At 70.8% G+C, this 23,718-nt stretch overlaps 7 protein-coding genes across 7 annotated transcripts; 2 read left to right on the top strand and 5 right to left on the bottom strand.

The window, feature by feature from the left end:
- Positions 1-57: 57 nt before the first annotated feature.
- Positions 58-1,146, bottom strand: EMIHUDRAFT_241869 (hypothetical protein; the record flags this gene model as incomplete). Its single annotated transcript, XM_005773108.1, has 2 exons — positions 58-80; positions 291-1,146. The coding sequence occupies 2 exons, from the start codon at positions 1,144-1,146 to the stop codon at positions 58-60; spliced, it is 879 nt and encodes a 292-aa protein (XP_005773165.1).
- A 138-nt stretch (positions 1,147-1,284) lies between these two features.
- EMIHUDRAFT_241868 (hypothetical protein) lies at positions 1,285-1,871 on the top strand (the record flags this gene model as incomplete). Its single annotated transcript, XM_005773107.1, has 2 exons — positions 1,285-1,300; positions 1,573-1,871. 2 exons carry the CDS (start codon positions 1,285-1,287, stop codon positions 1,869-1,871), a joined length of 315 nt encoding a protein of 104 aa, XP_005773164.1.
- Positions 1,872-2,087: 216 nt separating this feature from the next.
- Positions 2,088-2,785, bottom strand: EMIHUDRAFT_241867 (hypothetical protein; the record flags this gene model as incomplete). Its single annotated transcript, XM_005773106.1, has 2 exons — positions 2,088-2,128; positions 2,206-2,785. The coding sequence occupies 2 exons, from the start codon at positions 2,783-2,785 to the stop codon at positions 2,088-2,090; spliced, it is 621 nt and encodes a 206-aa protein (XP_005773163.1).
- A 504-nt stretch (positions 2,786-3,289) lies between these two features.
- Positions 3,290-6,268, bottom strand: EMIHUDRAFT_458519 (hypothetical protein; the record flags this gene model as incomplete). The annotated part of the gene is made up of 2 exons (XM_005773105.1): positions 3,290-4,111; positions 4,259-6,268. 2 exons carry the CDS (start codon positions 6,266-6,268, stop codon positions 3,338-3,340), a joined length of 2,784 nt encoding a protein of 927 aa, XP_005773162.1. The 3' UTR covers positions 3,290-3,337.
- Positions 6,269-6,490: 222 nt separating this feature from the next.
- EMIHUDRAFT_75171 (hypothetical protein) lies at positions 6,491-9,020 on the bottom strand (the record flags this gene model as incomplete). The annotated part of the gene is made up of 4 exons (XM_005773104.1): positions 6,491-6,540; positions 7,732-7,989; positions 8,295-8,395; positions 8,851-9,020. Coding segments are annotated over 4 exons (579 nt in total), but the record flags the coding sequence as incomplete, so codon positions are not given.
- Positions 9,021-13,137: 4,117 nt separating this feature from the next.
- Positions 13,138-22,227, bottom strand: EMIHUDRAFT_56869 (hypothetical protein; the record flags this gene model as incomplete). The annotated part of the gene is made up of 3 exons (XM_005773103.1): positions 13,138-13,397; positions 20,933-21,033; positions 22,052-22,227. Coding segments are annotated over 3 exons (537 nt in total), but the record flags the coding sequence as incomplete, so codon positions are not given.
- A 537-nt stretch (positions 22,228-22,764) lies between these two features.
- On the top strand, positions 22,765-23,499 carry EMIHUDRAFT_241864 (hypothetical protein; the record flags this gene model as incomplete). Its single annotated transcript, XM_005773102.1, has 1 exon — positions 22,765-23,499. One exon carries the CDS (start codon positions 22,765-22,767, stop codon positions 23,497-23,499), a length of 735 nt encoding a protein of 244 aa, XP_005773159.1.
- Between the last annotated feature and the right edge of the window lie 219 nt (positions 23,500-23,718).

Raw genomic sequence — 23,718 nt, 5'->3', positions numbered from 1 at the left:
TGGGCCGGCTAGGCGAGGTGTGCGTTGCGCGGTGGCAGTAAAAAGAAAAAAACGCGCTTAAAGTTTGTACCCCGGGTACCCTGTGGGCTAACCTCGGAATGGAACACCCAGAATGGCTGTGCTGGCTCCTTCACAGCCATCTTCCTAAGCCGGGTGCACCCGGACCCACCCGGAGGGGCCCGGGAAGGGTCTAGCGGCCCTCCAGCGGCCCCCAACGCCCCCCCGCGGCCCTGTTTTGGTAGTGTATCACACATATGTTGTGTCACTATCATACCCACGACCCAGGGTACCCGAGCGCTCCCGAGCAGCTATAAGGTCGAGCCGCTGGAATGCCTCCTCCAGTGGCACCCAGTCGCGCTCGAGGTACGGGAGGAGCATATCATACAGTTTCACTGCCCGAGCCTGCAGCTTGGCACACTCGTGGCACTTGTCCTCGTGGGCGAGCTGAATCCCGTAAACGTTCCGCATATCATCGAATTGCGCCTCGTTCAGGCCGGCGTCGATCATCCGACGGGTCACCCGACGTTCGAAGACGCTTTCCCGATCGCTGTCCGAAGACGCGTCGTCGGGACGGGAGTCGCTGGCCGGCAGGTCCTCGACCGCCGGCTCCTCCTCGACCGCGGGCTCCTCTGGCGTGGGCACGTCCTGCAACGTTTCTGGAACGACAGCGAGAAGCGCCTCCGCGCCCGCCTGCCGCCGCTTGCACTTGCCCAACTCCTTGTCCACGCCGCTCGCGTGCGTCTCGAGCCGCTTGCCGTACACGACCGCCTGCTCGAGTCGCGCGCCCGCCAGCTCGCCGCGTAGGTCCCACACAAGGTACGCCAGCGCAGCCTTCTTCAGGTTCTTTATCTGGAGAGCCATCAGCGCGCCGCGCCGCTGCGACGAAAAGAGCGTGTTTACGGCAGCTTTCGCGGCGATGATGATGCCGTTGGTGACCTCGCCGACGATGCTGACCTCGTTGGAGGGTGCGGGGACGGGATGGTTGCCGAGGAGCATGGTCTCGAGGCGATTTAAGAGCGCGGTGGGCTCCAAGGCGAGCTGCGCCGAACTGGAGCGAGTCGGCCGCGCCCGAATTGCTGGCGCCGCATCGGCGCCGGTCGAGTCCGACACGACCGCGGTCTTCTCCACCGGCTCGAGGTTCGCCATCCGCGGCGCTGCACCGCGGATTCGAACGGCTGCTCGCTCCTGCTCGGCGGCTGGCCTGTCAGCACGGCGCTTCGAGAGGGCGGTCGCCGTCGGTGCACGTTGACTATCATGGCGAGCGAGCAGCCCCGCAGTGAGTGGATGCAGCCCACCGGAGGTACTGTCTGAGGTGGGGCCCGGCGCGTGAGGCTCGTCGGCGTCCGCCATCACCGCCTGCGGCCACTGCAGAGTCGGCCAAACGAGGCTTGATTTTTGGCCATTTTGGCACGGACCCTTGCGGACTCTTCACAGCTGGGTCCCGGTGCACCCGGAGGATGGCTGTGAAGGAGCCAGCACAGCCATTTTGGGTGTTACATTCCGAGGTTAGCCTTGCCCTGTGGTTGTGGTTGTGCCCGTCGCGCCCGGCGGCGTGCATATCGGCTCTGTCAGGCTTGCAGCTTGCAGCCCCAGCCGTGAGACTGTGCTTCCTGAAGGAGCTTGTGGAAGAACCACTTCTTCTGCCTCCTATGCCGGAGCGCATCATCATCGACACCGACATGTCCATCGACGTGGACGATGTGGGAGCGCTCTGCCTAGCGCACGCTCTCCAGGACCGCAACAAGGCGGAGATCTTGGCGGTTACGCACAATACCGGCCTCGAGCAGGGCGTCGGCGCTGTGTCGGTGATCAACCACTACTTTGGCCGTGATGACATTCCAATCGGAGCTTACCGCGGTCCTGTGGGCTGACCTGCGGACACGCCAGCCAACCCTCCGATCGAGTGGACCAACAGCGGGAAAGGATGGTATGTCGCGGACCTGGTGGCTCGCTTCCATTCTCCCATCCGAGACTCGTCGCAGGTGCCAGACGCGCTCACTGTCTTGCGACAAGCGCTCTTCAACGCGCCGGGCCATCGCACAGTGACGATTGTTGCCATCGGCCACGCGCTCAACGTCCTCGCCCTCCTAAAATCGCCAGGCGGCTTGGACTTGGTCAAGCGCAAAGTCTGGGGGGCACCTACTGGGACCGGCACCCGCACGTCGAGTGGAACTGCGGCGCGTACAGCAAGCTCTCGCAGCTCACCTCGGACGCTCTCAGCCGCTGGCCGGTGGAGGTGCCTACCGTGTTCGTGAGCTTCGACATCGGCTTCTGGGTGCGGGTCGGCGGCGTGCTCAAGACCGGAGCTCCCGTAAACAGCCCTTGCCGACAGGCCTTTGTCGACTTTTGCGGCGTCGTCGATGATTGGGCGATAAGGGTACGCCTTGGCATTCCTCGGTGGCGGCAGGAGGTGGAGCAGGCCGAGCGGCTCGAGGAACATGACCACGTCGAGGACGAGCGGCCCGATTGGGAAGCCGGCGCACAGGAAGAGCGTCGTGGCGAGAGAGACGGAGGTGTACGTCTTGTCGCCGCTTTCGCACTTGCAGCCGATGCCGAACTGGGCGTGCAGCCAGAAGGTGACACCGAGCCACACAGCGACGTACTGCTGGGCGATGAAGATCACTGTAAGGGTGCCCCAGATGGGGTGGTTCGTCTCAAACAGCTGGATCGCGAGGACGACGTCGAAGCCGAGGTCCGCGTAGAAGAGGAACGCGCCGAAGACGCCGGGTAGGATGACCGTCATCCCGTGGTGCATTGCAGGGCAGGCGGTCTTGAAGAGCTGCATCGCCTGCTTCCGTTGCTCGTTCAAGGAGTTGCAGCACCCCGCCGCGGCCCCACCACCGACGGCGGCGGCGGCGGCGCCAACGACCTCGGGCGCCACCTCCGCCGCGTTGAGTGCCGCGTCGCCGAGCTCGACGTACTCCGCCATCTTTCTCGGGATTTCGACCAAACTCGGAAACTTGCGTGCCGCGCCGGGGGCATAGTAATTGATGGCGAACGCAATCCGGCCGCCCCCTGACCCGCGCTGTATTGGCAATGCCCCGACAACTATATTGATACACAGGCAAACTTTCGAAACGAAACGAAACGATACCAGAACGACGCCCTCGCCCCTTCCCACGCATACGTTTTAGTTGCGTGGTGCGTCGTTTCCCCGTCGCACACACGCCTGAGGATAGTGTGTTGAAAGCAGCCAATGCGCGCTGGGCCACACTCGCGCCACTCCGCACTCGTCGGCCCAAGCGCGGCGCGCGCCCCCCCCTGAAGAAGGAAGATGAAAAGAGACACTCTACTCTCATGGGCGTATTCTTTTGCGCTCTCCCCCCTATGCCCTGCCCTATGCATGCAGTTTAGACTCTCCCCCGATGGCGATGCACTTGTTTGCGAGCTCGTCGCACTTGCGCCACAGCTCGGCCCGCGCGCGCCCGTCCTTTGCAAACTTGCACGGGTGGCGCTTCTTGTCGACATGGTAGGTGCCGCTCTCTGGCGGGGGCGTGTCGAGGGCGAGCTTGAGCGGCGTCTGCGCGGCCATCTCGGCGCGGTCGGGGCCCGTGGCAATGCCAAGGATGGTCAGGAGCTCCGAGGTGACAACGCCCGGATGGCACGCGCTGACGCTCACGCCGGCGTCGCGGAAGCCGTGCGTGGGCGCCTCGGCCGCGAGCATGCGGACGGCCTGCTTGCACGCCGAGTAGACGGCGATGGGATGGTACGGCCGCAGCGTGCGGCTCTGCAGATCGTCGAGCTTGAGGCCGTTGGCGAGCTGCGACGCGACGAGGACGACACGCGCACCGCGCGAGAAGGCCGGGAGCAGCTCGCGCATCAGCACGAAGCCGCCGAGCACATTCGTCGCAAACTGCAGCTCGAGGCCGTCCTCTGCATCCACGGATGCGCTCGTCTGCGGAGGCAGGCCGTCGGAGCAGGCAGCCGCTGCGGCGCCTCCTGCTGCACCCGCATCGTCTTCGAAGCGGCGGCCGAGGCAATCCACTCGCACGCGGGTCTTCGAGGCGACGGCGGCGCAGTTGATCAGCACGTCGACGCGTGGGAAGTCCCGACGAATCCGCGCGCAGCACGCCGCGACCGATGCGGGCACCGCGAGATCGGCCACGAGGACCTCCACGTCGATCGCCTGCTGCGCCTCGCCGCGCGCCGCTGCACCGCCCGCGCCGCTGCTGCTCACGTTGTGTCGTGTCGTGTCGAGTGCGGCGCACCGCTCGCTCTCATCCTGCACGATGAGCACAAGACGAGAGACGAGGGCCACCTTGAGGTGCGCCTTGAGGATGCCACGCGCAATCGCGCCGCCAATCTCGCCCGTGGCGCCGGTGAGCACGAGCACCTTCTCGCCACGTGGCACACCAGACGCCGTGAGGGCGCGGGACGGCAACACCAGCTCGAAGCTGGTGCGGCCAGCGACCGCACCGCGCAGCAGTTGCTCGGCGGCGTCGCCCATACGCTCGTTGCGCCAGAGGTCGCACGCCCTCAGCGCACCAGCATTGGCCGCGAGCCCGGAGGCCAACGCAGTGCCGCCGTCGGCGCCGATGCCGCAACCCTCCAGGCCGATCGTCTCGAGAGCCCTGTTCGTCTTGAGGCCCTCGCCGATCGCGCGCGCGCCCTGATCGCCAATCTGATTCTGTGCGAGCAAGAGCGCCTTCAGGCTCCATGCCGACATTAGCGCGTCGCCCAGCGCGATGGCGCCGTCCGCGCCGATGCTGCAATCCTCCAGGCTGAGCGTAACGAGAGCCCTGTGCGTCCGGATACCGTCGGCAATCCTGATCGCGCCGATGTCGCCGATCTTATTCTGCGCAAGCACGAGCGTCTTCAGGCCTGCAGCCGCTTTGAGCAACCCGCCCAGTGCCACGCCCTCGGTCGGTCCGAGGCCTCGATTCTCCAGCTCGAGCGCGGTGGTCCTGCCCATGCGCAGCTCCATCGCCGGCACCGGTCCGAGGTGCTCGAGCGATGAGCATGCGAGCACGGCCTCGGCAAGCTTGGTCGCGCCGTCGTGGTCAATGTTGACCCTGTCGTACGTGCCCGTCACCGTGAGCCGCCTCAGGGGCACGGCGGCGCCGCCAAGCTGATGGCGTCGGCGCAGCTCGTCGCCGAGGAGTGTGCCACCCTCCGACCCCAGGCTGTTCTTGGAGAGGTCGAGGGCGGTGAGGGCCGCGAAGCGCGGGAGGACGGACGCAAGACGGCGCATCTTCGAGCCGGCCGCCGCCGCGTCCCCCCAGCTCACGTCACTGAAGTGGAGCTTCTTCGCGGCGGGCACGGCGCCGTCAAAGAAGCTCGAGTAGATGGTCTTGACCACGTCGCTGTCGGCGCCGGAGGTGAAGAGCTTGGTCTCGAGCGCCACGCAGAAGTCGTCCGGCGTCATCGGCGGGTCACGCGTGGCGGCGCACACGCTGTCGAGCTTGGTCTCCGGCACCCACCCGCCGCCATACGTGAAGACGTCGGGCGTCGTGCGGCCGAGCTTGGCCTGGCCGAGGTCGAGTCGCCGATTGCCCATCTTGAGCGCGCCGGTCATGGCGAATTCGACGAAGCACCATCCCGAGTCCTCGTACGTCTCCGCGAGCGGCGGGTGACTCTCCCGCATCGTCTTCGCAAAGCCGTCCGGCAGCTCCGTCTGCATCCACACGACGCTGAACGAGTGGCCGTACCACACGGGCAGCGCGGCCAGGCCCGCCTTGAAGAGCGGGACCTCGTCCGGCGTGCGCTCCACGAGCGGCCCGCCCTCCACGGTCGGCGGGCCCTTTTGCACGAGCGAGCCAAAGTCCCAAAAGAGCGCAAAATCCGGCACGCCGAGGCCCGCGGCCTGGAAGAGGGCAACGAGTGGAGAGCCCCACTCATCATCCTTCTTCAGGTAGAGGCTCGCGGCCTTCGCGACGCGCTCCAGGTGATGTCCGTCAGGGTCGGGATGCGGCTGAGTCAACCACCGATAGGAGAGCGCTACAAAGAGCAGGCCCCAGCCAATCTCGCCGTGCACAAGGTGCTGGTGGACGCCAACCTTCTCGACGAGCTTGCGCAACTCCGAGGCCGTCCAGAAGGCCTCCTTCGGTAAATCCTGCCGGCGCGCCAGTTTTCCACCGTCCTGGTGCAGCTTGACGATGTAGCTGCCCTTTAGCGGCCAGACGGCGCCGCTCTCGACTGAGTCGAGGAGCGCGTCGGGCGAAAAGTATGGCTGATGCGCCGAAGCAAGGGAGGCCGACTCGGTCATGGCGCCGTCGTTTGCAAGTGCCACGCTCACGTTGGGAGACTGGCTGCTGGCGCTGCAGCCCATGACAGCACGGCGGAGACAGCGCGACGACGAAAAACTCTCGCGCCAAGGGGTCATACCAAAGCTACGCCCTTGGGCTTGGATGACCCCTTGCTCGCGCCAGAGCCTGGCTCGCCCAGCACGGCGCTCGCGCTACGGGCGTTCACCCTATGTGTGCATGCACTTGCTATCACGACGGACCCAACCTCCCCCCCCCCGGAACGAAACGTCTCCTCTTCAAGGCTCTCATAGGGCGCTGCGGTGGCAGCCCCGAATCGGGGGAGGTTGCGACGGACCTACTTAGGGGTGCCTCCAGCACGAGACTTGGCTGAACAACCCCCCCTGCCCCTCCCCGGTCGCTGGTGCGTTTGAGACGATGACTGGCCGCTCCACCGCGCCCAAGCGCAAAGCAAAGGGGCGGCGGAGGGGGCGGGGTCCAACTTTTGCGCGGGGTGTTGTATGGTCGGCCGGGGGTATGGTCCTGACTGCCCAAGACTAGCCCTCGACAGGGGTGGGGGGGTATAGTCCCTCGGCCCCTCCTCTACTGCCGCCGCCGAGCCCGCAGCGCCATGAATGAGTTCGGAGCACGCGCCCGTGCGTGTCGCGGAGCTGCTGCAGCTGCTCCGCGCTCCAACTCGCCGACACACTTGCTGGTGCGGGTGCGACGACCGGCGCGGGTGCCGCGCCCGCCGCTCGCCAGGCGATTGCCAACTTCGCAATTGCTACCTACCTATCCAACCCCCCTTCAGCGGGATGGCCAGACCCCCTAGAGATGGCTAGGAGCGGGTGTGTCTGATGTGTGTCGTCACTCGGCAGAGATTGTGTCACTCTCTGCGCGCCGCGCTATATAGACGAGAGAGGACGGCTACTCGCGTCTGCCAACGGCGATGGCGCACCGTCCAACGGCGATGGCGCTGCTCCAACGGCGACGGCGAGACAAGGCACGTACGCGAGGTGCGGTGGGCGGGACCACGCGGCCGGTCGGAGGCTCGATCGCGGCCGCTCTGCACGGCCCGTGACGCTCCCGGGGTGGCGAGAGAGGACGGCTACTCGCGTCTGCCAACGGCGATGGCGCACCGTCCAACGGCGTTGGCGCTGATCCAACGGCGACGGCGAGACAAGGCACGTACGCGAGGTGCGGTGGGCGGGACCACGCGGCCGGTCGGAGGCTCGATCGAGGCCGCTCTGCACGGCCCGTGACGCTCCCGGGGTGGCGAGAGAGGACGGCTACTCGCGTCTGCCAACGGCGATGGCGCTGATCCAACGGCGACAGCGCTGCTCCAACGGCGACGGCGAGACAAGGCACGTACGCGAGGTGCGGTGGGCGGGACCTCGCGGCCGGTCGGAGGCTCGATCGTGGCCGCTCTGCACGGCCCGTGACGCTCCCGGGGTGGCGAGAGAGGACGGCTACTCGCGTCTGCCAACGGCGATGGCGCACCGTCCAACGGCGTTGGCGCTGATCCAACGGCGACGGCGAGACAAGGCACGTACGCGAGGTGCGGTGGGCGGGACCACGCGGCCGGTCGGAGGCTCGGTCGTGGCCGGTCTGCACGGCCCGTGACGCTCCCGGGGTGGCGAGAGAGGACGGCTACTCGCGTCTGCCAACGGCGATGGCACCCCGTCCGACGGCGATGGCGCTGCTCCAACGGCGTTGGCGCTGCTCCAACGGCGACGGCGAGACAAGGCACGTACGCGAGGTGCGGTGGGCGGGACCACGCGGCCGGTCGGAGGCTCGATCGTGGCCGCTCTGCACGGCCCGTGACGCTCCCGGGGTGGCGAGAGAGGACGGCTACTCGCGTCTGCCAACGGCGATGGCGCACCGTCCAACGGCGTTGGCGCTGATCCAACGGCGACGGCGAGACAAGGCACGTACGCGAGGTGCGGTGGGCGGGACCACGCGGCCGGTCGGAGGCTCGATCGAGGTCGCTCTGCACGGCCCGTGACGCTCCCGGGGTGGCGAGAGAGGACGGCTACTCGCGTCTGCCAACGGCGATGGCGCACCGTCCAACGGCGTTGGCGCTGCTCCAACGGCGACGGCGAGACAAGGCACGTACGCGAGGTGCGGTGGGCGGGACCACGCGGCCGGTCGGAGGCTCGATCGTGGCCGCTCTGCACGGCCCGTGACGCTCCCGGGGTGGCGAGAGAGGACGGCTACTCGCGTCTGCCAACGGCGATGGCACCCCATCCGACGGCGATGGCGCTGCTCCAACGGCGACGGCGAGACAAGGCACGTACGCGAGGTGCGGTGGGCGGGACCACGCGGCCGGTCGGAGGCTCGGTCGTGGCCGCTCTGCACGGCCCGTGACGCTCCCGGGGTGGCGAGAGAGGACCGCTACTCGCGTCTGCCAACGGCGATGGCGCACCGTCCAACGGCGTTGGCGCTGCTCCAACGGCGACAGCGCTGCTCCAACGGCGACGGCGAGACAAGGCACGTACGCGAGGTGCGGTGGGCGGGACCACGCGGCCGGTCGGAGGCTCGATCGCGGCCGCTCTGCACGGCCCGTGACGCTCCCGGGGTGGCGAGAGAGGACGGCTACTCGCGTCTGCCAACGGCGATGGCACCCCATCCGACGGCGATGGCGCTGCTCCAACGGCGACGGCGAGACAAGGCACGTACGCGAGGTGCGGTGGGCGGGACCACGCGGCCGGTCGGAGGCTCGATCGTGGCCGCTCTGCACGGCCCGTGACGCTCCCGGGGTGGCGAGAGAGGACGGCTACTCGCGTCTGCCAACGGCGATGGCGCACCGTCCAACGGCGTTGGCGCTGATCCAACGGCGACGGCGAGACAAGGCACGTACGCGAGGTGCGGTGGGCGGGACCACGCGGCCGGTCGGAGGCTCGGTCGTGGCCGCTCTGCACGGCCCGTGACGCTCCCGGGGTGGCGAGAGAGGACGGCTACTCGCGTCTGCCAACGGCGATGGCGCACCGTCCAACGGCGTTGGCGTTGCTCCAACGGCGACGGCGAGACAAGGCACGTACGCGAGGTGCGGTGGGCGGGACCACGCGGCCGGTCGGAGGCTCGATCGTGGCCGCTCCGCACGGCCCGTGACGCTCCCGGGGTGGCGAGAGAGGACGGCTACTCGCGTCTGCCAACGGCGATGGCACCCAATCCGACGGCGATGGCGCTGCTCCAACGGCGACGGCGAGACAAGGCACGTACGCGAGGTGCGGTGGGCGGGACCACGCGGCCGGTCGGAGGCTCGATCGCGGCCGCTCTGCACGGCCCGTGACCCTCCCGGGGTGGCGAGAGAGGACGGCTACTCGCGTCTGCCAACGGCGATGGCACCCCGTCCGACGGCGACGGCGCTGCTCCAACGGCGACGGCGAGACAAGGCACGTACGCGAGGTGCGGTGGGCGGGACCACGCGGCCGGTCGGAGGCTCGATCGTGGCCGCTCTGCACGGCCCGTGACGCTCCCGGGGTGGCGAGAGAGGACGGCTACTCGCGTCTGCCAACGGCGATGGCACCCCGTCCGACGGCGACGGCGCTGCTCCAACGGCGACGGCGAGACAAGGCACGTACGCGAGGTGCGGTGGGCGGGACCACGCGGCCGGTCGGAGGCTCGATCGCGGCCGCTCTGCACGGCCCGTGACGCTCCCGGGGTGGCGAGAAAGGACGGCTACTCGCGTCTGCCAACGGCGATGGCACCCCGTCCGACGGCAATGGCGCTGCTCCAACGGCGACAGCGCTGCTCCAACGGCGACGGCGAGACAAGGCACGTACGCGAGGTGCGGTGGCGGGACCACGCGGCCGGTCGGAGGCTCGATCGCGGCCGCTCTGCACGGCCCGTGACGCTCCCGGGGTGGCGAGAGAGGACGGCTACTCGCGTCTGCCAACGGCGATGGCGCACCGTCCAACGGCGTTGGCGCTGATCCAACGGCGACGGCGAGACAAGGCACGTACGCGAGGTGCGGTGGGCGGGACCACGCGGCCGGTCGGAGGCTCGCTCGCGGCCGCTCTGCACGGCCCGTGACGCTCCCGGGGTGGCGAGAGAGGACAGCTACTCGCGTCTGCCAACGGCGATGGCGCACCGTCCAACGGCGACGGCGCTGCTCCAACGGCGACGGCGAGACAAGGCACGTACGCGAGGTGCGGTGGGCGGGACCACGCGGCCGGTCGGAGGCTCGATCGTGGCCGCTCTGCACGGCCCGTGAAGCTCCCGGGGTGGCGAGAGAGGACGGCTACTCGCGTCTGCCAACGGCGATGGCGCACCGTCCAACGGCGTTGGCGTTGCTCCAACGGCGACGGCGAGACAAGGCACGTACGCGAGGTGCGGTGGGCGGGACCACGCGGCCGGTCGGAGGCTCGATCGTGGCCGCTCCGCACGGCCCGTGACGCTCCCGGGGTGGCGAGAGAGGACGGCTACTCGCGTCTGCCAACGGCGATGGCACCCAATCCGACGGCGATGGCGCTGCTCCAACGGCGACGGCGAGACAAGGCACGTACGCGAGGTGCGGTGGGCGGGACCACGCGGCCGGTCGGAGGCTCGATCGCGGCCGCTCTGCACGGCCCGTGACCCTCCCGGGGTGGCGAGAGAGGACGGCTACTCGCGTCTGCCAACGGCGATGGCACCCCGTCCGACGGCGACGGCGCTGCTCCAACGGCGACGGCGAGACAAGGCACGTACGCGAGGTGCGGTGGGCGGGACCACGCGGCCGGTCGGAGGCTCGATCGTGGCCGCTCTGCACGGCCCGTGACGCTCCCGGGGTGGCGAGAGAGGACGGCTACTCGCGTCTGCCAACGGCGATGGCACCCCGTCCGACGGCGACGGCGCTGCTCCAACGGCGACGGCGAGACAAGGCACGTACGCGAGGTGCGGTGGGCGGGACCACGCGGCCGGTCGGAGGCTCGATCGCGGCCGCTCTGCACGGCCCGTGACGCTCCCGGGGTGGCGAGAAAGGACGGCTACTCGCGTCTGCCAACGGCGATGGCACCCCGTCCGACGGCAATGGCGCTGCTCCAACGGCGACAGCGCTGCTCCAACGGCGACGGCGAGACAAGGCACGTACGCGAGGTGCGGTGGCGGGACCACGCGGCCGGTCGGAGGCTCGATCGCGGCCGCTCTGCACGGCCCGTGACGCTCCCGGGGTGGCGAGAGAGGACAGCTACTCGCGTCTGCCAACGGCGATGGCGCACCGTCCAACGGCGACGGCGCTGCTCCAACGGCGACGGCGAGACAAGGCACGTACGCGAGGTGCGGTGGGCGGGACCACGCGGCCGGTCGGAGGCTCGATCGTGGCCGCTCTGCACGGCCCGTGACGCTCCCGGGGTGGCGAGAGAGGACGGCTACTCGCGTCTGCCAACGGCGATGGCGCACCGTCCAACGGCGTTGGCGCTGATCCAACGGCGACGGCGAGACAAGGCACGTACGCGAGGTGCGGTGGGCGGGACCACGCGGCCGGTCGGAGGCTCGCTCGCGGCCGCTCTGCACGGCCCGTGACGCTCCCGGGGTGGCGAGAGAGGACGGCTACTCGCGTCTGCCAACGGCGATGGCACCCCGTCAGACGGCGATGGCGCACCGTCCAACGGCGTTGGCGCTGCTCCAACGGCGACGGCTAGACAAGGCACGTACGCGAGGTGCGGTGGGCGGGACCACGCGGCCGGTCAGAGGCTCGATCGAGGCCGCTCTGCACGGCCCGTGACGCTCCCGGGGTGGCGAGAGAGGACGGCTACTCGCGTCTGCCAACGGCGATGGCGCACCGTCCAACGGCGATGGCGCTGCTCCAACGGCGACAGCGCTGCTCCAACGGCGACGGCGAGACAAGGCACGTACGCGAGGTGCGGTGGGCGGGACCACGCGGCCGGTCGGAGGCTCGATCGTGGCCGCTCTGCACGGCCCGTGACGCTCCCGGGGTGGCGAGAGAGGACGGCTACTCGCGTCTGCCAACGGCGATGGCACCCCGTCCGACGGCGATGGCGCTGATCCAACGGCGACAGCGCTGCTCCAACGGCGACGGCGAGACAAGGCACGTACGCGAGGTGCGGTGGGCGGGACCACGCGGCCGGTCGGAGGCTCGATCGAGGCCGCTCTGCACGGCCCGTGACGCTCCCGGGGTGGCGAGAGAGGACGGCTACTCGCGTCTGCCAACGGCGATGGCGCACCGTCCGACGGCGATGGCGCTGCTCCAACGGCGACGGCGAGACAAGGCACGTACGCGAGGTGCGGTGGGCGGGACCACGCGGCCGGTCGGAGGCTCGGTCGAGGCCGCTCTGCACGGCCCGTGACGCTCCCGGGGTGGCGAGAGAGGACGGCTACTCGCGTCTGCCAACGGCGATGGCACCCCGTCCGACGGCGTTGGCGCTGATCCAACGGCGACGGCGAGACAAGGCACGTACGCGAGGTGCGGTGGGCGGGACCACGCGGCCGGTCGGAGGCTCGATCGAGGCCGCTCTGCACGGCCCGTGACGCTCCCGGGGTGGCGAGAGAGGACGGCTACTCGCGTCTGCCAACGGCGATGGCGCACCGTCCAACGGCGTTGGCGCGGATCCAACGGCGACGGCTAGACAAGGCACGTACGCGAGGTGCGGTGGGCGGGACCACGCGGCCGGTCGGAGGCTCGATCGTGGCCGCTCTGCACGGCCCGTGACGCTCCCGGGGTGGCGAGAGAGGACGGCTACTCGCGTCTGCCAACGGCGATGGCGCACCGTCCAACGGCGTTGGCGCTGCTCCAACGGCGACGGCTAGACAAGGCACGTACGCGAGGTGCGGTGGGCGGGACCACGCGGCCGGTCGGAGGCTCGATCGAGGCCGCTCTGCACGGCCCGTGACGCTCCCGGGGGGGCGAGAGAGGACGGCTACTCGCGTCTGCCAACGGCGATGGCGCACCGTCCAACGGCGATGGCGCTGCTCCAACGGCGACAGCGCTGCTCCAACGGCGACGGCGAGACAAGGCACGTACGCGAGGTGCGGTGGGCGGGACCACGCGGCCGGTCGGAGGCTCGATCGTGGCCGCTCTGCACGGCCCGTGAAGCTCCCGGGGTGGCGAGAGAGGACGGCTACTCGCGTCTGCCAACGGCGATGGCACCCCGTCCGACGGCGATGGCGCTGATCCAACGGCGACAGCGCTGCTCCAACGGCGACGGCGAGACAAGGCACGTACGCGAGGTGCGGTGGGCGGGACCACGCGGCCGGTCGGAGGCTCGATCGAGGCCGCTCTGCACGGCCCGTGACGCTCCCGGGGTGGCGAGAGAGGACGGCTACTCGCGTCTGCCAACGGCGATGGCGCACCGTCCGACGGCGATGGCGCTGCTCCAACGGCGACGGCGAGACAAGGCACGTACGCGAGGTGCGGTGGGCGGGACCACGCGGCCGGTCGGAGGCTCGATCGAGGCCGCTCTGCACGGCCCGTGACGCTCCCGGGGTGGCGAGAGAGGACGGCTACTCGCGTCTGCCAACGGCGATGGCGCACCGTCCAACGGCGTTGGCGCTGCTCCAACGGCGACGGCGAGACAAGGCACGTACGCGAGGTGCGGTGGGCGGGACCACGTGGCCGGTCGGAGGCTCGATCGCGGCCGCTCTGCACGGCCCGTGACGCTCCCGGGGTGGCGAGAGAGGACGGCTACTCGCGTCTGCCAACGGCGATGGCGCACCGTCCAACGGCGATGGCGCTGATCCAACGGCGACAGCGCTGCTCCAACGGCGACGGCGAGACAAGGCACGTACGCGAGGTGCGGTGGGCGGGACCACGCGGCCGGTCGGAGGCTCGATCGTGGCCGCTCTGCACGGCCCGTGACGCTCCCGGGGTGGCGAGAGAGGACGGCTACTCGCGTCTGCCAACGGCGATGGCGCACCGTCCAACGGCGTTGGCGCTGCTCCAACGGCGACGGCGAGACAAGGCACGTACGCGAGGTGCGGTGGGCGGGACCACGCGGCCGGTCGGAGGCTCGATCGCGGCCGCTCTGCACGGCCCGTGACGCTCCCAGGGTGGCGAGAGAGGACGGCTACTCGCGTCTGCCAACGGCGATGGCGCACCGTCCAACGGCGATGGCGCTGATCCAACGGCGACAGCGCTGCTCCAACGGCGACGGCGAGACAAGGCACGTACGCGAGGTGCGGTGGGCGGGACCACGCGGCCGGTCGGAGGCTCGATCGCGGCCGCTCTGCACGGCCCGTGACGCTCCCGGGGTGGCGAGAGAGGACGGCTACTCGCGTCTGCCAACGGCGATGGCGCACCGTCCAACGGCGTTGGCGCTGCTCCAACGGCGACGGCGAGACAAGGCACGTACGCGAGGTGCGGTGGGCGGGACCACGCGGCCGGTCGGAGGCTCGATCGCGGCCGCTCTGCACGGCCCGTGACGCTCCCGGGGTGGCGAGAGAGGACGGCTACTCGCGTCTGCCAACGGCGATGGCGCACCGTCCAACGGCGTTGGCGCTGATCCAACGGCGACGGCGAGACAAGGCACGTACGCGAGGTGCGGTGGGCGGGACCACGCGGCCGGTCGGAGGCTCGGTCGTGGCCGCTCTGCACGGCCCGTGACGCTCCCGGGGTGGCGAGAGAGGACGGCTACTCGCGTCTGCCAACGGCGATGGCACCCCGTCCGACGGCGATGGCGCTGTTCCAACGGCGACGGCGAGACAAGGCACGTACGCGAGGTGCGGTGGGCGGGACCACGCGGCCGGTCGGAGGCTCGATCGTGGCCGCTCTGCACGGCCCGTGACGCTCCCGGGGTGGCGAGAGAGGACGGCTACTCGCGTCTGCCAACGGCGATGGCGCACCGTCCAACGGCGATGGCGCTGCTCCAACGTATGGACCTTTGATTGGGTCGCCGGCACTCGCTCGAGGTCTCGAAGATCGTCGGCCAGAAGTGTAACAGGGAGCCTACACGAGGCTCGATCGTGGCCGCTCTGCACGACCCGTGACGCTCCCGGGGTGGCGAGAAAGGACGGCTACTCGCGTCTGCCAACGGCGATGGCACCCCGTCCGACGGCGATGGCGCTGCTCCAACGGCGACGGCGCCAACGGCGACGGCGAGACAAGGCACGTACGCGAGGTGCGGTGGGCGGGACCACGCGGCCGGTCGGAGGCTGGATCGCGGCCGCTCTGCACGGCCCGTGACGCTCCCGGGGTGGCGAGAGAGGACGGCTACTCGCGTCTGCCAACGGCGATGGCGCACCGTCCGACGGCGATGGCGCTGCTCCAACGGCGACGGCGAGACAAGGCACGTACGCGAGGTGCGGTGGGCGGGACCACGCGGCCGGTCGGAGGCTCGATCGCGGCCGCTCTGCACGGCCCGTGACGCTCCCGGGGTGGCGAGAGAGGACGGCTACTCGCGTCTGCCAACGGCGATGGCGCACCGTCCGACGGCGATGTCGCTGCTCTAACGGCGACAGCGCTGCTCCAACGGCGACGGCGAGACAAGGCACGTACGCGAGGTGCGGTGGGCGGGACCACGCGGCCGGTCGGAGGCTCGATCGCGGCCGCTCTGCACGGCCCGTGACGCTCCCGGGGTGGCGAGAGAGGACGGCTACTCGCGTCTGCCAACGGCGATGGCGCACCGTCCGACGGCGATGGCGCTGCTCCAACGGCGACGGCGAGACAAGGCACGTACGCGAGGTGCGGTGGGCGGGACCACGCGGCCGGTCGGAGGCTCGATCGTGGCCGCTCTGCACGGCCCGTGACGCTCCCGGGGTGGCGAGAAAGGACGGCTACTCGCGTCTGCCAACGGCGATGGCACCCCGTCCGACGGCGATGGCGCTGCTCCAACGGCGACGGCGAGACAAGGCACGTACGCGAGGTGCGGTGGGCGGGACCACGCGGCCGGTCGGAGGCTCGATCGTGGCCGCTCTGCACGGCCCGTGATGCTCCCGGGGTGGCGAGAGAGGACGGCTACTCGCGTCTGCCAACGGCGATGGCGCACCGTCCGACGGCGATGTCGCTGCTCTAACGGCAACAGCGCTGCTCCAACGGCGACGGCGAGACAAGGCACGTACGCGAGGTGCGGTGGGCGGGACCACGCGGCCGGTCGGAGGCTGGATCGCGGCCGCTCTGCACGGCCCGTGACGCTCCCGGGGTGGCGAGAGAGGACGGCTACTCGCGTCTGCCAACGGCGATGGCGCACCGTCCGACGGCGACGGCGCTGCTCCAACGGCGACGGCGAGACAAGGCACGTACGCGAGGTGCGGTGGGCGGGACCACGCGGCCGGTCGGAGGCTCGATCGTGGCCGCTCTGCACGGCCCGTGACGCTCCGGGGATGGCGAGAGAGGACGGCTACTCGCGTCTGCCAACGGCGATGGCACCCCGTCCGACGGCGATGGCGCTGCTCCAACGGCGACAGCGCTGCTCCAACGGCGACGGCGAGACAAGGCACGTACGCGAGGTGCGGTGGGCGGGACCACGCGGCCGGTCGGAGGCTCGATCGCGGCCGCTCTGCACGGCCCGTGACGCTCCCGGGGTGGCGAGAGAGGACGGCTACTCGCGTCTGCCAACGGCGATGGCACCCCGTCCGACGGCGATGGCGCTGCTCCAACGGCGACAGCGCTGCTCCAACGGCGACGGCGAGACAAGGCACGTACGCGAGGTGCGGTGGGCGGGACCACGCGGCCGGTCGGAGGCTCGATCGCGGCCGCTCTGCACGGCCCGTGACGCTCCCGGGGTGGCGAGAGAGGACGGCTACTCGCGTCTGCCAACGGCGATGGCGCACCGTCCGACGGCGATGGCACTGCTCCAACGGCGACGGCACCAACGGCGACGGCGAGACAAGGCACGTACGCGAGGTGCGGTGGGCGGGACCACGCGGCCGGTCGGAGGCTCGATCGTGGCCGCTCTGCACGGCCCGTGACGCTCCCGGGGTGGCGAGAGAGGACGGCTACTCGCGTCTGCCAACGGCGATGGCGCACCGTCCAACGGCGTTGGCGCTGATCCAACGGCGACGGCGAGACAAGGCACGTACGCGAGGTGCGGTGGGCGGGACCACGCGGCCGGTCGGAGGCTCGATCGCGGCCGCTCTGCACGGCCCGTGACGCTCCCGGGGTGGCGAGAGAGGACGGCTACTCGCGTCTGCCAACGGCGATGGCACCCCGTCAGACGGCGATGGCGCACCGTCCAACGGCGTTGGCGCTGCTCCAACGGCGACGGCTAGACAAGGCACGTACGCGAGGTGCGGTGGGCGGGACCACGCGGCCGGTCGGAGGCTCGATCGAGGCCGCTCTGCACGGCCCGTGACGCTCCCGGGGTGGCGAGAGAGGACGGCTACTCGCGTCTGCCAACGGCGATGGCGCACCGTCCAACGGCGATGGCGCTGCTCCAACGGCGACAGCGCTGCTCCAACGGCGACGGCGAGACAAGGCACGTACGCGAGGTGCGGTGGGCGGGACCACGCGGCCGGTCGGAGGCTCGATCGTGGCCGCTCTGCACGGCCCGTGAAGCTCCCGGGGTGGCGAGAGAGGACGGCTACTCGCGTCTGCCAACGGCGATGGCGCACCGTCCAACGGCGTTGGCGCTGATCCAACGGCGACGGCGAGACAAGGCACGTACGCGAGGTGCGGTGGGCGGGACCACGCGGCCGGTCGGAGGCTCGGTCGTGGCCGCTCTGCACGGCCCGTGATGCTCCCGGGGTGGCGAGAGAGGACGGCTACTCGCGTCTGCCAACGGCGATGGCACCCCGTCCGACGGCGATGGCGCTGCTCCAACGGCGTTGGCGCTGCTCCAACGGCGACGGCGAGACAAGGCACGTACGCGAGGTGCGGTGGGCGGGACCACGCGGCCGGTCGGAGGCTCGATCGTGGCCGCTCTGCACGGCCCGTGACGCTCCCGGGGTGGCGAGAGAGGACGGCTACTCGCGTCTGCCAACGGCGATGGCGCACCGTCCAACGGCGTTGGCGCTGCTCCAACGGCGACGGCGAGACAAGGCACGTACGCGAGGTGCGGTGGGCGGGACCACGCGGCCGGTCGGAGGCTCGATCGAGGTCGCTCTGCACGGCCCGTGACGCTCCCGGGGTGGCGAGAGAGGACGGCTACTCGCGTCTGCCAACGGCGATGGCGCACCGTCCAACGGCGTTGGCGCTGATCCAACGGCGACGGCGAGACAAGGCACGTACGCGAGGTGCGGTGGGCGGGACCACGCGGCCGGTCGGAGGCTCGATCGTGGCCGCTCTGCACGGCCCGTGACGCTCCCGGGGTGGCGAGAGAGGACGGCTACTCGCGTCTGCCAACGGCGATGGCACCCCATCCGACGGCGATGGCGCTGCTCCAACGGCGACGGCGAGACAAGGCACGTACGCGAGGTGCGGTGGGCGGGACCACGCGGCCGGTCGGAGGCTCGGTCGTGGCCGCTCTGCACGGCCCGTGACGCTCCCGGGGTGGCGAGAGAGGACCGCTACTCGCGTCTGCCAACGGCGATGGCGCACCGTCCAACGGCGTTGGCGCTGCTCCAACGGCGTTGGCGTTGCTCCAACGGCGACGGCGAGACAAGGCACGTACGCGAGGTGCGGTGGGCGGGACCACGCGGCCGGTCGGAGGCTCGATCGCGGCCGCTCTGCACGGCCCGTGACGCTCCCGGGGTGGCGAGAGAGGACGGCTACTCGCGTCTGCCAACGGCGATGGCACCCCATCCGACGGCGATGGCGCTGCTCCAACGGCGACGGCGAGACAAGGCACGTACGCGAGGTGCGGTGGGCGGGACCACGCGGCCGGTCGGAGGCTCGATCGCGGCCGCTCTGCACGGCCCGTGATGCTCCCGGGGTGGCGAGAGAGGACGGCTACTCGCGTCTGCCAACGGCGATGGCACCCCGTCCGACGGCGATGGCGCTGCTCCAACGGCGTTGGCGCTGCTCCAACGGCGACGGCGAGACAAGGCACGTACGCGAGGTGCGGTGGGCGGGACCACGCGGCCGGTCGGAGGCTCGATCGTGGCCGCTCTGCACGGCCCGTGACGCTCCCGGGGTGGCGAGAGAGGACGGCTACTCGCGTCTGCCAACGGCGATGGCGCACCGTCCGACGGCGATGTCGCTGCTCTAACGGCGACAGCGCTGCTCCAACGGCGACGGCGAGACAAGGCACGTACGCGAGGTGCGGTGGGCGGGACCACGCGGCCGGTCGGAGGCTGGATCGTGGCCGCTCTGCACGGCCCGTGACGCTCCCGGGGTGGCGAGAGAGGACGGCTACTCGCGTCTGCCAACGGCGATGGCGCACCGTCCGACGGCGATGGCGCTGCTCCAACGGCGACGGCGAGACAAGGCACGTACGCGAGGTGCGGTGGGCGGGACCACGCGGCCGGTCGGAGGCTCGATCGTGGCCGCTCTGCACGGCCCGTGACGCTCCCGGGGTGGCGAGAGAGGACGGCTACTCGCGTCTGCCAACGGCGATGGCGCACCGTCCAACGGCGTTGGCGCTGCTCCAACGGCGTTGGCGCTGCTCCAACGGCGACGGCGAGACAAGGCACGTACGCGAGGTGCGGTGGGCGGGACCACGCGGCCGGTCGGAGGCTCGATCGCGGCCGCTCTGCACGGCCCGTGACGCTCCCGGGGTGGCGAGAGAGGACGGCTACTCGCGTCTGCCAACGGCGATGGCGCACCGTCCAACGGCGTTGGCGCTGCTCCAACGGCGTTGGCGCTGCTCCAACGGCGACCGCGAGACAAGGCACGTACGCGAGGTGCGGTGGGCGGGACCACGCGGCCGGTCGGAGGCTCGATCGCGGCCGCTCTGCACGGCCCGTGACGCTCCCGGGGTGGCGAGAGAGGACGGCTACTCGCGTCTGCCAACGGCGATGGCGCACCGTCCAACGGCGTTGGCGCTGATCCAACGGCGACGGCGAGACAAGGCACGTACGCGAGGTGCGGTGGGCGGGACCACGCGGCCGGTCGGAGGCTCGATCGTGGCCGCTCTGCACGGCCCGTGACGCTCCCGGGGTGGCGAGAGAGGACGGCTACTCGCGTCTGCCAACGGCGATGGCGCACCGTCCAACGGCGTTGGCGCTGCTCCAACGGCGACGGCGAGACAAGGCACGTACGCGAGGTGCGGTGGGCGGGACCACGCGGCCGGTCGGAGGCTCGATCGTGGCCGCTCTGCACGGCCCGTGACGCTCCCGGGGTGGCGAGAGAGGACGGCTACTCGCGTCTGCCAACGGCGATGGCGCACCGTCCAACGGCGTTGGCGCTGCTCCAACGGCGTTGGCGCTGATCCAACGGCGACGGCGAGACAAGGCACGTACGCGAGGTGCGGTGGGCGGGACCACGCGGCCGGTCAGAGGCTCGATCGTGGCCGCTCTGCACGGCCCGTGACGCTCCCGGGGTGGCGAGAGAGGACGGCTACTCGCGTCTGCCAACGGCGATGGCGCACCGTCCAACGGCGTTGGCGCTGCTCCAACGGCGACGGCGAGACAAGGCACGTACGCGAGGTGCGGTGGGCGGGACCACGCGGCCGGTCGGAGGCTCGATCGTGGCCGCTCTGCACGGCCCGTGACGCTCCCGGGGTGGCGAGAGAGGACGGCTACTCGCGTCTGCCAACGGCGATGGCGCACCGTCCAACGGCGTTGGCGCTGCTCCAACGGCGACGGCGAGACAAGGCACGTACGCGAGGTGCGGTGGGCGGGACCACGCGGCCGGTCGGAGGCTCGATCGCGGCCGCTCTGCACGGCCCGTGACGCTCCCGGGGTGGCGAGAGAGGACGGCTACTCGCGTCTGCCAACGGCGATGGCGCACCGTCCAACGGCGTTGGCGCTGCTCCAACGGCGACGGCGAGACAAGGCACGTACGCGAGGTGCGGTGGGCGGGACCACGCGGCCGGTCGGAGGCTCGATCGTGGCCGCTCTGCACGGCCCGAGACGCTCCCGGGGTGGCGAGAGAGGACGGCTACTCGCGTCTGCCAACGGCGATGGCGCACCGTCCAACGGCGTTGGCGCTGCTCCAACGGCGACGGCGAGACAAGGCACGTACGCGAGGTGCGGTGGGCGGGACCACGCGGCCGGTCGGAGGCTCGATCGTGGCCGCTCTGCACGGCCCGTGACGCTCCCGGGGTGGCGAGAGAGGACGGCTACTCGCGTCTGCCAACGGCGATGGCGCACCGTCCAACGGCGTTGGCGCTGCTCCAACGGCGACGGCGAGACAAGGCACGTACGCGAGGTGCGGTGGGCGGGACCACGCGGCCGGTCGGAGGCTCGGTCGTGGCCGCTCTGCACGGCCCGTGATGCTCCCGGGGTGGCGAGAGAGGACGGCTACTCGCGTCTGCCAACGGCGATGGCACCCCGTCCGACGGCGATGGCGCTGCTCCAACGGCGTTGGCGCTGATCCAACGGCGACGGCGAGACAAGGCACGTACGCGAGGTGCGGTGGGCGGGACCACGCGGCCGGTCGGAGGCTCGATCGAGGCCGCTCTGCACGGCCCGTGACGCTCCCGGGGTGGCGAGAGAGGACGGCTACTCGCGTCTGCCAACGGCGATGGCGCACCGTCCAACGGCGTTGGCGCTGCTCCAACGGCGACGGCGAGACAAGGCACGTACGCGAGGTGCGGTGGGCGGGACCACGTGGCCGGTCGGAGGCTCGATCGCGGCCGCTCTGCACGGCCCGTGACGCTCCCGGGGTGGCGAGAGAGGACGGCTACTCGCGTCTGCCAACGGCGATGGCGCACCGTCCAACGGCGTTGGCGCTGATCCAACGGCGACGGCGAGACAAGGCACGTACGCGAGGTGCGGTGGGCGGGACCACGCGGCCGGTCGGAGGCTCGATCGTGGCCGCTCTGCACGGCCCGTGACGCTCCCGGGGTGGCGAGAGAGGACAGCTACTCGCGTCTGCCAACGGCGATGGCGCACCGTCCAACGGCGTTGGCGCTGCTCCAACGGCGTTGGCGCTGCTCCAACGGCGACGGCGAGACAAGGCACGTACGCGAGGTGCGGTGGGCGGGACCACGCGGCCGGTCGGAGGCTCGATCGTGGCCGCTCTGCACGGCCCGTGACGCTCCCGGGGTGGCGAGAGAGGACGGCTACTCGCGTCTGCCAACGGCGATGGCGCACCGTCCAACGGCGTTGGCGCTGCTCCAACGGCGTTGGCGCTGCTCCAACGGCGACGGCGAGACAAGGCACGTACGCGAGGTGCGGTGGGCGGGACCACGCGGCCGGTCGGAGGCTCGATCGTGGCCGCTCTGCACGGCCCGTGACGCTCCCGGGGTGGCGAGAGAGGACGGCTACTCGCGTCTGCCAACGGCGATGGCGCACCGTCCGACGGCGACGGCGCTGCTCCAACGGCGACGGCGAGACAAGGCACGTACGCGAGGTGCGGTGGGCGGGACCACGCGGCCGGTCGGAGGCTCGATCGTGGCCGCTCTGCACGGCCCGTGACGCTCCGGGGATGGCGAGAGAGGACGGCTACTCGCGTCTGCCAACGGCGATGGCACCCCGTCCGACGGCGATGGCGCTGCTCCAACGGCGACAGCGCTGCTCCAACGGCGACGGCGAGACAAGGCACGTACGCGAGGTGCGGTGGGCGGGACCACGCGGCCGGTCGGAGGCTCGATCGCGGCCGCTCTGCACGGCCCGTGACGCTCCCGGGGTGGCGAGAGAGGACGGCTACTCGCGTCTGCCAACGGCGATGGCACCCCGTCCGACGGCGATGGCGCTGCTCCAACGGCGACAGCGCTGCTCCAACGGCGACGGCGAGACAAGGCACGTACGCGAGGTGCGGTGGGCGGGACCACGCGGCCGGTCGGAGGCTGGATCGCGGCCGCTCTGCACGGCCCGTGACGCTCCCGGGGTGGCGAGAAAGGACGGCTACTCGCGTCTGCCAACGGCGATGGCACCCCGTCAGACGGCGATGGCGCTGCTCCAACGGCGACAGCGCTGCTCCAACGGCGACGGCGAGACAAGGCACGTACGCGAGGTGCGGTGGGCGGGACCACGCGGCCGGTCGGAGGCTCGATCGTGGCCGCTCTGCACGGCCCGTGACGCTCCCGGGGTGGCGAGAGAGGACGGCTACTCGCGTCTGCCAACGGCGATGGCACCCCGTCAGACGGCGATGGCGCTGCTCCAACGGCGACAGCGCTGCTCCAACGGCGACGGCGAGACAAGGCACGTACGCGAGGTGCGGTGGGCGGGACCACGCGGCCGGTCGGAGGCTCGATCGCGGCCGCTCTGCACGGCCCGTGACGCTCCCGGGGTGGCGAGAGAGGACGGCTACTCGCGTCTGCCAACGGCGATGGCACCCCATCCGACGGCGATGGCGCTGCTCCAACGGCGACGGCGAGACAAGGCACGTACGCGAGGTGCGGTGGGCGGGACCACGCGGCCGGTCGGAGGCTCGATCGCGGCCGCTCTGCACGGCCCGTGACGCTCCCGGGGTGGCGAGAGAGGACGGCTACTCGCGTCTGCCAACGGCGATGGCACCCCGTCAGACGGCGATGGCGCTGCTCCAACGGCGACAGCGCTGCTCCAACGGCGACGGCGAGACAAGGCACGTACGCGAGGTGCGGTGGGCGGGACCACGCGGCCGGTCGGAGGCTCGATCGTGGCCGCTCTGCACGGCCCGTGACGCTCCCGGGGTGGCGAG

Source organism: Emiliania huxleyi (assembly GCF_000372725.1).
Source record: "Emiliania huxleyi CCMP1516 unplaced genomic scaffold EMIHUscaffold_345, whole genome shotgun sequence".
Classification (NCBI taxonomy): domain Eukaryota; phylum Haptophyta; order Isochrysidales; family Noelaerhabdaceae; genus Emiliania; species Emiliania huxleyi.
This window is presented reverse-complemented; position numbering and strand designations above follow the sequence as displayed.